At 38.4% G+C, this 12,019-nt stretch overlaps 1 protein-coding gene across 1 annotated transcript in view; it reads right to left on the bottom strand.

Annotated features, from left to right (window-relative positions):
* Positions 1-12,019, bottom strand: part of cntn3a.1 (contactin 3a, tandem duplicate 1) — a 102,208-nt gene that overhangs the window by 53,909 nt on the left and 36,280 nt on the right. The window contains exon 4 of the mRNA XM_061736430.1: positions 11,433-11,608. Within this exon, the coding sequence (XP_061592414.1) occupies positions 11,433-11,608 (176 nt within the window). The remainder of the gene's footprint in view (positions 1-11,432; positions 11,609-12,019) is intronic.

Below are 12,019 nucleotides of genomic sequence, written 5' to 3'. Positions count from 1 at the left end.
TACAGACAATGTGCCTATTTAGACTGATGGATTTTTTTTTGGCAAGGACACTATCTTTGCTTGTTATGGCCTAGATTCTTCTTACTTTCAGTGATCAGGACGTTTTTTTTTCTTCTCTTTGCACTTTAACTTTTGGGCAGATGGAATGCAGTTAGAGAGAATGTGAAAGCACAAAAGAGTTGTTAAAATCATCTATCTGGATGAATCTGATACACATATTATAAACTGCACATACCGATTAGCAGGTGGGCAGCGTATTCCTGTTTAAAAGGTTTGGACATGTTTTTTTCTCTTTTATCTCCAACAATGCCATTGCTTTATCTCAACCATTTGGAGAGCCAGGAAGAGGAGCCAATTTTAAAAGCTGAACTCGCAGAAAACATCCAAAAACTCGTTTGTTAGTTGTCCTAAAAATACGGTAATGTACTCAGTCACAAAGAATGGGACATGTCCACAGCCACGCATGTGCTATAATGCGTAATAACTGATGTTTAGCCAGTGAAAAGTTCGCTATGTTCACCGTTTTGAAAATGTTACAAAAATCACTTGCTGAGAAGCAAAAGGTACTGGGTGTCAATTATCTTTATAAATAATCTGCTCAAAAACCAAATTACATTACTGGTTATGTTGTTTTAAGGGTTGTTCAAAAAAAGAAATAAAACAGCTGCTATTAGTATAAGTGACATCAACAGTTTTTAATGCAGAAAATGTTTCAGCGTGTTGGAGGTATTCCCCTCTCTGAGCCTGTTGCAACCATCTCCCTTCCGCATTGATGCTCATGCAGGACTACGGTTCGCTGCAGTTCCTCGACTGACCGATAGAGGGTGACTGCAAAAACGAGTCGTTATCCATTGACCACGAGCAGAAATGATCATTGTAACAGCTGGGATTGGTTTGTACCACGCCAGGAGATTATATCACGCATTAAATGTATTTTTTAATATGCTTGTTTGGCAGTCGGCTCACCAATTGCTGGGCGTTATCACTTCCTTATCTGTAATCGTCAAGCTACTGCCCTTCGCGAAGCAAATATCCATTTGTACGAACCCAGCGTTGGTAAACGGGATGGTCATTTTTTTATTTCACCGTTCCAGTCAATATATCAAACGGTGTTTCCCGCTGTAAAAGTCAGAGGGCAGATCTGTATATGCTTCGGCTAAAGGAGCTATGAGCAAACCTAACTATGATTGATGTGCAGTGGGCACGTTCCCGAGGGCTTCCCCAGGGCTTCAAAACTAGTCTTCAGAAACCAATGGGTCACTGAATGCTTTGTCCATTGTTATATACTGTCTATAGTTGCACCTGGCCCTAGTATTGTCCTTTTTCATGAAATATAACCAAACTTTGGTGCCTTTCTGCCTCCACGCCATGTTGGAAACATTCTGAACCAAAAGACATGGCGTGTACTTGAGGCCATCACACAAATGCGTCAGACGTTGGGAGAACCTATAAATGGTATTGTTAAGCAGACTGGTTTACGAAACCACGGAATTGAACTACTGGGAACCGATTCCCATCCCTATCCTGATTTACCACAGTGAATTTCAGTGAAAATTATTTTGTAGAATATTCTGATGTCTAAGGTCCAGCAGGACACATGGCTCTGAATTGGATGAAGCAGGTATACAGTGCATCCGGAAAGTATTCACAGCGCTTCACTTTTACCACATTTTGTTATGTTACACCCTTATTCCAAAATGGATTAAATTCATTTTTCCCCTCAAGATTCTACACACAACACCCCATATTGACAATGTGAAAAAAGTTTTTTCGAAAGTTTTGAAAATGTATTAAAAATAAAAAAAACTAAGAAATCACATGCACATAAGTATTCACAGCCTTTGCTATAAAGCTCAAAATTGAGCTAAGGCGCATGCTGTTTCAACTGATCAGCCTTGAGATGTTTCTACAGCTTAATTGGAGTCCACATTTGGTAAATTCAGTTGATTGGACATGATTTGGAAAGGCACACACCTGTCTATATAAGGTCCCACAGTTGACAGTGCATGTCAGAGCACAAGCCAAGCATGAAGTAAAGGAATTTTCTATAGACCTCCAAGACAGGATTGTCTCGAGACACAAATCTGGGGAAGGGTACAGAAACATTTCTGCTGCTTTGAAGGTTCCAATGAGCACAGTGGCTTCCATCATCCGTAAATGGAAGAAGTTCGGAACCACCAGGACTCTTCCTAGAGCTGGCCGGCCGTCTAAACTGAGTGATCGGGGGAGAATGGCCCTAGTCAGGGAGGTGACCAAGAACCCTATGGTCACCCTGTCAGAGCTCCAGCATTCCTCTGTGGAGAGAGGAGAACCTTCCAGAAGGACAACCATCTCTGCAGCAATTCACCAATCAGGCCTGTATGGTAGAGTGGCCAGATGGAAGCCACTCCTTAGTAAAAGGCACATGGCAGCCCGCCTGGAGCTTGCCAAAAGGCACCTGAATGACTCCCAGACCATGAGAAACAAAATTCTCTGGTCTGATGAGACGAATATTGAACTGTTTGGTGTGAATAGCAGGGGTCATGTTTGGAGGAAACCAGGCACTGCTCATCACCAGGCCAATACCATCCCTACAGTGAAGCATGGTGGTGGCAGGAACTGGGAGACTAGTCAGGATAGAGGGAAAGATGAACGCAGCAATGTACAGAGACATCCTGAATGAAAACCTGCTCCAGAGCGCCCTTGACCTCAGACTGGGGCGACGGTTCATCTCTCAGCAGGACAACGACCCAAAGCACACAGCCAAGTTTTCAAAGCACTGGCTTCAGGACAACTCTGTGAATGTCCTTGAGTGGCCCAGCCAGAGCCCAGACTTGAATCCGATTGAACATCTCTGGAGAGATCTGAAAATGGCTGTACACCGACGCTTCCCATCCAACCTGATGGACCTTGAGAGGTGCTGCAAAGAGGAATGGGCAAAACTGCCCAAAGATAGGTGTGCCAAGCTTGTGACGTGAAAAACACTTGAGGCTGTAAATGCTGCCAAAGGTGCATCAACAAAGTATTGAGCAAAGGCTGTGAATTCTTTGTTTTTTTATTTTAATAAATTTGCAAAAATCTCAAAAAAATAATTTAATCAAATTAAGAAGAAGGCTGTCACATAGCAAAATGTGGAAAAAGTGAAGCGCTGTGAATACTTTCCGGATGCACTGTACATAATAGATGGGTGGTTGGATTATTATGTTATTAAAGTATTAACATCATGTTTCTGGAATTACTTAAAGGGGACCTATTATGAAAAACAAGTTTTTTCTTGCTTTAACATATATAAAGTGGTCTCCCCTCAGCCTGCCAACTCAGAGAAGGAGGAAAACAACCAAATTCTGCAGTGTCTGTACAGCCGCCCGGATGAGCCATCCAGAGTGATGTGGCTTCTACGAGCCTTTCAGATTCTGCTCCCTTTCGTTACGTAACCAAAATGCAATTTGCATCGGTTGGCCTCCGATGCGTGAAACCACGCCCACAACTAAGTCTGGCCGGAACAACAACAACAACAACTTCGCCGGCCGGAGCGGCCATTTTTTCGTAGCGGTGTATCGCGTCAGTCAGGCAGCCAATCAGCACAGTGCCTCATTATCATAGCCTCCTCACCCACTCAGAATCCCGCATAGAGAATGATGTTAGAGACTGGGAAGATAAAGACATGGCTCAGAGGCTGAATTTCCAATTTATTTAGCAAAAACAATCAAAAGCTTGTTTTTAAGACATTCAAGGCCTGTTTAAAATTAGGTATTAGATGCCATAATAGGTCCCTTTTAATTCAGCCCTTTTGTCTGCTCCCAAAAGATCTTCATAGTACTCAAATCTATTTCATTTCTTTTTGTTTTCTTCCACTTATAGTTTCAGATTTAGTGCAGCAGCCGCGTACGGGGAGCCAGTGGTTACAGTTCTTTTGTCAGCTGAAAAATCACACTTTCAAATTTTCCCTTTAATAAGATCCTCAGTATTCCTCAACACAAAACCAGACGTCTCTCACTTACAGTAATGCTCTATTTTCTTAGATTTGTGTCAAAGCCTCAATCCAAGTTTGACTGTCAGATGTCACACTCATTTTTTTTAGCAGATGGTCATTAAAGAGAGACAAGCAAATACAGCAGCCATATACAATATATACACACACACACACACGCACACGCACACGCACACACACAGTATATATTTGTGAAATTTAATAGACATATGATCTAACTAATGGTTACCATACTGTTCACAACTGTTTTTAATGTAAAGTCAGGTCTTTTCAAACAATCCTCATTTTGTGTCACGGCTATAAAATGCTTATTTCATATCTGCAAAAGGTTAATCATTTTGCAACTATATAATTTGCCTAAAAGAAGATTAAATAAGAAATGAAAACGACACCTGTGAAAATATTATACATTTTGGCTTTCAAGTGATAGCTCAGTAGATGGCACATATATTCACTGATGACACTGACAGGCACTTTAGGAAAATGTATATAAACCATAGCTGGTACACTGCAAAAACAGAACCTTGATAAATAAGCCTAATATTCCTAAATCTAGTCAACTAGTCTTATATTGAGCAGTAATGGTATAGTAAAGCGGCAGAGCAAAATAGGCTAGCCACCTCATAAAAAGTAGGACGGAATTTCTTGAACAAATTATGTTTTTACTTTCTTTTTGAAATGTGTATGTATGTTTCCAGTTAAAACATGAAATCAGTTTTCACCTATTATTCTCCTGAAAAAAGAAAATAATAATAGGTGCTTCCTATTTTCAAATTACCTCTTCTATCTTCCACCATGTAGTTTTGCAAATTTTCTTAAAGTTGTATTCCATACATTCAGCCGTGCCCTTTTATAATTGGTAGCGTGAGATCAGAAAAAAGACACAAAAAAACCAATCAAATCAGGTCAAGCAACCCATCCCATATGTTGTCAAATCTCACAATTCTTGAATATTGACCAAAAAACATATATTTCATGTGGTCATATTTATCTTCATCAAATGATCCGTGGTTCCAAGAAGACATGAAATGACTCGTGATTATTGTGATAAATCACGCTCAAATAAATTAGTTGAAAGGGAAGGCAGCATTTGTAACTAATATCTTCTGGGGGTATATCGCTCATAAGAATGGCACAGGTTGGTGTGCAGATGACCCACAAATGAGAGGGATAATTATAAAGTAGAAACAACATTTTATGAGAAAATGTTCTCTTGCTTCAGATGAATGAGAAGGAGTTCTTAAGATGTTCAGTTGCACTTAAGACGAAATGTGTTTTGAAAAACAACACATTTTCACCATCTGTTCTAGCGAAAACTTTCATTGAAAGGAAAGATTCTCAAAAGAAAACACATATTGTGTCAAAGTTTTATGTTTTAAAGATTTATGTTCCTTTTTTATTTTGAAAACATGCCTTGTTCCCTTCTGCCCTGATTGCTTGAACCTGTGTCTCATCAAGTCCCATGTGTATATATTTTCTTGTCTTTCTTGACCTTTGGTTCCTGCTGGTCCGTACTCTTCTCACAGTCATGTTTCTCGTCATGGTTAGTTCTTTTTTTGTTAAGTTTGGGCTCTTGTTTTTTCCTGCATTGCAGTGCTTTTAGTTTCAATAAATCACGTGTTTTGGAACTCCTGTCGCCAGTGTCTCCTGCATCTGGGTCTTGCACACCTCAATCTTGAAATATTGACTATAGTTGATTATGTTCACTCAGAACTAAGTGTGATGGGTTTTCTAATTCACTCATTTCTATGTGAGACAAGAGCCTCTCTTCAAAAAGCAAAATGTGCATGAGAGTGAAAAAAACAACCAAAAACATACCATATTTTTACACAATAACCGCTTTACTATATATATACCATTACTGTCATTCACCCCTTTGAACAACATACATAATCAGATTGTACTTATTACCATACTCACATATTCAAGAATATGAGAGATGTTCAACTCACAGAGAGTGAACTTGTTCTGATCAATATTCCTTTCGTGTATGGTGGGGCGTAAATGAGCTAGACACAATAAAAGCCAACAATGCCTGACAACCCAAGCTGTTCAGCACCGCATGGATTATCTTATCAAGCCTATCACATCTCTGCACCTCCTTGTTCTTCTGCATGGCAGGGTTCAGGCTATTTTGAGTGCTTTCAGATCCATGAAATTAGCTGTGAATTTGCATTTTTGGGCTAGCTGTTCCAATGTGACTCACTGTATAAATGAGAAGCAATTGTGGAGCAACAGGATGAGGCTATCCTGTTACAATGTGAGCCTGTGGACAGACTTAGCAATGGGTACATTTATTAGTAAGCCACTGGACATGAGGCAGAATTATATGCTTTCCTGAAAGCAGGATATCATTTTATATCAGATATAAGCTAACCCATGGAGGAAGGTATAGATCATATCAAATTAAATTAGATAAATAAAAAAAAAACTTAGAGATTTAAAAAAGCACAATATAACTAAATTGTTAGCTGAAATGTTAGAAATTAAATTCGACAGAAAATGGATATTACTGGCACATATAGGCCCAAGTCCATCACAACCTATTATTTCACAAGAGGTGGACTTTCACAGACTCATGAAATAATAAAAATACAACTCATAATGACAAGATGGTCATACCTTTTACTATCAAATCGGTAACATGACAAATTCACATCTGTCATATCATTTCTGGAATAGCACAAACACACTATTATTGGGGAAAGGCTGTGTGCACAAGCCAAAAAGGTAACGTCAGCAACTCTCCATATGTCTGTTTACTAGGTAATAATGCAAAGCCTGAACAGTGCTTGATAAATGATGTTGAGGGGAGTGATATACATCACAGGGGTTTCATTCTTGCAGAACACTGTTGCCCTTAACAATTACAACACTGCAAAGAGATGCATTCTGGTGACACACTTCTTCCCTTCTCTCTATATGATAATCTGAGACCCGGAGTAAGCACCGTCTATGGCGGTGCAGACACGAAATGCTTTTGTCCCTTGCTTAGTTGCAACAGATCAAAACAGGTTTAATTTTCTCCTGAGTCAAAAGCAATAAATAACGAGTGAACTGCTGATGGAAAAGAAAGAGGCTCGCACAAAATGAGATCATTTCTACACAGTAATTACAAAGACAGGGCAGAAATGTCAGACTGAGGCCAGGAATAAAAGTACAAATGCATAACAGAATTTGACCAGAATTCAAGGGTACTGGGTACAGGGGAGTTAGAATCTGCATTTCTATCATAAATACTGCAAATCAGACAATCATTAAACTCTGAGATACCCTTGTGGCTCAGTGAGCAGTGAATAGTCTCTGCTGTATCATTATAGCAAATAAATGACAGGCATTCACTGTGCTTTACCCATGTAGGCTTTGCAATCTGTTGTACAATGTTGCTTCCTGTATCAGTGGAAATTCTTAATTGTACCCATAGTAATAAGAATAAAATAAATAAATAAAAGGGGGTAAATAAAATCCCAGTGGGATTAGGAAACTTAATCTGGCTTGATGCACAATAAACAGCCAGATTATTCCTTCCAGCACTTCCAGCAGCCGGGTTGGAGCTTTTTAACGGTGTGTATTGTCAATGGGCTCAAGAACATTTATACTTTTAGAGGTTTAAGCCCATAGCAGATGGTAACAAAACCCGTTATATCATCCATCTTTCAGGGGATTAAAAATGTAATCTTAATTCTTATTCATGACCAACACATCTGTGCGATGCAAATTTAAAGATATAGGGCATAATTAAGAGTGCAAATCAAAATGCTCTGATCCGATCTGAAGGACCTCCATGAATACACTATTCTACATTTGTTTTAGCAGCAGTGGCTAAAAGTGTTTGTTTCAGGTTACCAGACCTGAGATTACTACATTTTATTTTAAATCCTTTTATCATCTTTATTTGATGGTTTTTACATCGGTCTGTCAGTTATTGCAAGGCTACGACAGGTGCAAGCTTCCCTGGTGTTTGAAAAGGACATTGAGCTTGTCAGAGTCAGTCTGTTACAAATGACATAATACTCACTCTCATAACAGACTGCTCCTCCATGACTTATTCCCTTGACCTGAGACCTGCTCAATCACACAACACACTTAATTAAGTTAAACCAAAAGCAATAAATAAGATGTATGACACATCAGCACTGATGCTTGTTCTCATCAGTTGACAAAGCAGCAGGTCTCCAGTCAGGCCCGGGCGATGGATGAGACCAATCTCAATGACATACAGTTCATGACAGGCTTAAAAAATTGATAGGAAATGTGAATATGATCAATAGCCCACCGGCAGCTCAGGATACAGATTTGCTCTATATGCCGAAGATTTAATGCCGCTTTGTGAAAAAGAAGCACAAAATAGGGACAAGATGGATATTTCTGTTCCTCTCTCGCCAAGGATCATTGCTGCATGTGCTTTGGCAGAGAAGGAGACATCAGAATTCAATCTAGCTGCACCATCCCTTCGCAGATATCAGAGCTATCATTTGATATGGGCTGCCCATCAAGACTGGAGGCCTCAAAATCACCTTGCTTTGAGAGATGCCTGAGACTCTGGTCTTATAAAATGTGATGGATGAAGGCTGGAAAGCATCAACTTTATGGTACTTGTCAAGCCTCACCATGCTTCAAAACATCTTCATCACATGGGTATGTGAATGTTAAGAGAGACCAAACACCCTGGGCCAAATGTATAAACTCCTTTCCGTTTCATGAGTACAACTGTGTGTGTGCACAATGGTGTACATATGCACACTAGTGTGCATATTGATTAATTTTTAACCAGATATACAGCCATGGTAACCTATGGCTCTCTTTCATCGATCTTAATTAAGGCATCATTTTACACACATACACACCAAATCTAATTTATTAATGAATGAATGCAGACATTTCTCGAATGAATCTTTTTAAATATAAAAAAAAAAAGTTGTGTTCACACAGCTCGATAAAAATGATGGAAGTAACAGCAAAGAAAATAAATGCAGTGTCATAATTTAAATAAAATTTAAGAAAAGAAAATCTGCTTTATAAGAAGTTTTCACTTCTAGAATTGTGATCTAAACAAACAGCTACTGACTAAAAAATAAGTAAATAATGTAAAATGTCTAAGATTGGAGCAAATTAGCCCAAAAGATATATATTAAGATCACAGAAAACAGGCAATAGCACAAACTTGCAGAGTATCAGGGCTATGTTGGATCCAGTTCCTCACAAAGCTCAAGAAGAGAAGAGCTCTTAAACTACCCCATGAGCCCACAATTTCCTGAATTGTTAGCTCACGTACCAATAAACTGAGTCTGTATTCTTGTTATAAATCGCATGTTTACTGTACTTATGGTCCAACAACACCAGGGCAGCAATTCAGTTACAATCATGGCTGCAGTTATTTGTAACAAACTCAATTACCAGGTGTCATGATGTAATTTGGATCCCTTATGTGAATTATTAGTCACTTTAGTCTTCATTGATCCCAAAAATAAAGTACATTTAAAGAGTGGCTCAAAAAAACTATTTGTTTCCAAAGGTAAGGGCGATTAATTCTTTTGTATCACATCAGGTAATATTATCTTAAGTATTATTTTAGAGCCATTGACTTATTCTCTCGTTGAGTGTCGCAAATTCAAATCAAACCATTTTGAGTCTAATATTCATTTAATTTAGAATCTGTTTCACAGCAGTTTTTTTTTGTAATTATACTTTTCATAATTTCATTTGACTACTTTTCACATGTAAGCAGTACCGGGTTAGTGGCTAGCTGTAATTACATTTGCCACTTAGCCCTGTAATCACTTTTGAGAGTAGCTTCTGAGAATAAAGACCTACAGTAACAGTAGGGCTCGGGGTAAACGATTATTTTTAAAATGATTAATCAGGCGATTATTTTACTGATTAGTCGACTAATCTAATGATAAATTGGACAATTGTTCGAACAATTATTTTTCTGTTGATTAAATAAAAACCTGTGGCAATTACGCAACATAAGAACCTTTCGATGGCGGATCGAACCAAAACAAACTGTTGTTTTCAGTAGGAATCCTTTTCCAGTGGCATTTTAGCTTCTGCTAATCGAAAATGTTATTTTTTGATGCCAGTAAACAGAGGTATGACCAGAAAAGATCAAATGTAGGAGCTGATGCAGACCATAATTTGATTGCAATTGTTTGCAATTATTTTGCTTATTATATTTTGCAACTACTATTGTAGCGCAACACGAGAGCTGTTGCGCTGGTCTGGTATGCCAATTCCAAAAGGCGTTTGAGATTAGATTTGAAGTAATTCCATACTTTAGATCTTTTGATGAATTATGGCAAGCTGTTATTTGCAGGACCTTGTTGGAGACGCTGTGAGGTGATCTGAGTTTGCGTCTCCATTCAGCAAAGTGCGAATTGTTTGTTATGGGTGTTGCGTGTGTGTGGCGGTGTGTCTACGACTAAATATGACATCAACGATAATTTGAAGCCGACGCATTGCTACAAGCCTACCTAACAAAGGCTAATCATTCATATGTTAAAGAGAATACATTTTGTGATGCTGTTAATTTGACCGACAGCTCTGTGGATTGACCTGACACAGTCCCACTACCAATCTTAATAAAAATGTCAGCTTTTGCTAACTGATCAACAGCTCCAAGTAGCAGTCCTTTACGATTCCACCAACTAAACCTGAAACTGGAGGTCTTGTTGCAGGGGTGACAGTGGCTCATTTAAGTAGGTCTGCTTCTGCAGTATAGGCTTGATCTGTTGTGCAATTGTAATTGGGTGCTTTTTCAAAACTGTATTTTCTATTTTTTGATTTCAATACAAATTTTTTCTACTTCATTGTCATCTTAAATTGACTCAAGAAGAAGTGTATGAAGAACATGAATATGGCCTGAAGGTTTAGAGGTACACATGATCTCAAAGCATGTTCTTTCCTAACACACGTACGTTTGTGTGCTGAAAAAAAGCATATGCTTGCATTTTTGTGCGATTAGTTTGGACCCAGTACCAAACCTTTATTAAGGGTTAAAAGATGAAAAAGAAAAACTTGACCTCATAAACATGTCCTGTTAATTTGTGTATTGTTTTACTTCATTGGTGTCAGCATACTGCAATATTCTCTTGTCAGTGGTTGATTTAACCTATAAAAAATATGGTCCGATGACAAACAATTTCCAGAGAATCCTCCTGAGCTATTAATCTTTCAGTGAACCACAAATGCTGATGTTCTATGAAAGTTTTACTTTCAAAGGAAACCATGGCCTGGACTAAACTCAACAGAATTTAAGTTTAAGTTGTACTGCGGAAACTTGTCAATGAAATTGAAAAAAAAAAAAAAAAAAAAAAAAAAAAATGTTTCAAGTCAATCGACCAAAAGTGAAAAATGAAACAGATGTATATTTGTTTATTGGAATGGGTTGTGACTCAATATATTATCATCCTAAAACAGAACAGATTTAGAAGCACAAACTAAACTGAAGTTAATAACTTACACGCAACGTGGAGACTGGACTCTCTGCTGAGGATTGTGCCAAAAGAGTTAGATGCCAGGCACTGATAGACACCAACATCTTCGTCTTTATTCAGATGGCTGATGTGTAAGTTTCCTCCCATGAGAGAGTAACGTGACACCGGGCTGGGCAGTAAGAAAGAGCCATTTAGCTTCCACCTGTGAATGCAAGCACATGGCACACAAAAAAGAAACCTTTAAACACAACAAAAACATTTTAAGCAACATTTAAACAGCTTTTTTTTTTTTTGCATCAGTTGAGAATTCCCATATTATGCTATTTTGAATTAATTTAATCCTGGCTAGGTAGTGCAATTAGTGACTAACACAGACCTCAACTTAAGAAATCAGGATAGTTATCACAAATATATGTAACTCTGTTTGTCCCTGACAATTTGAACATTTCATATATCCACAATGACATCCTTACTCTCTCCAAGTGCCATTGCAGATATTGACAAACACCAGTTCTGGGGCAAAACGGACAACTTTTTCTCTTACTCGTCAGTCAGATAATTGATACGGACAACTGTCAAATGCCTATTACTACTACTACTACTACTACTACTA

Source organism: Cololabis saira, chromosome 12 (assembly GCF_033807715.1).
Source record: "Cololabis saira isolate AMF1-May2022 chromosome 12, fColSai1.1, whole genome shotgun sequence".
Lineage (NCBI taxonomy): Eukaryota > Metazoa > Chordata > Actinopteri > Beloniformes > Belonidae > Cololabis > Cololabis saira.
This window is presented reverse-complemented; position numbering and strand designations above follow the sequence as displayed.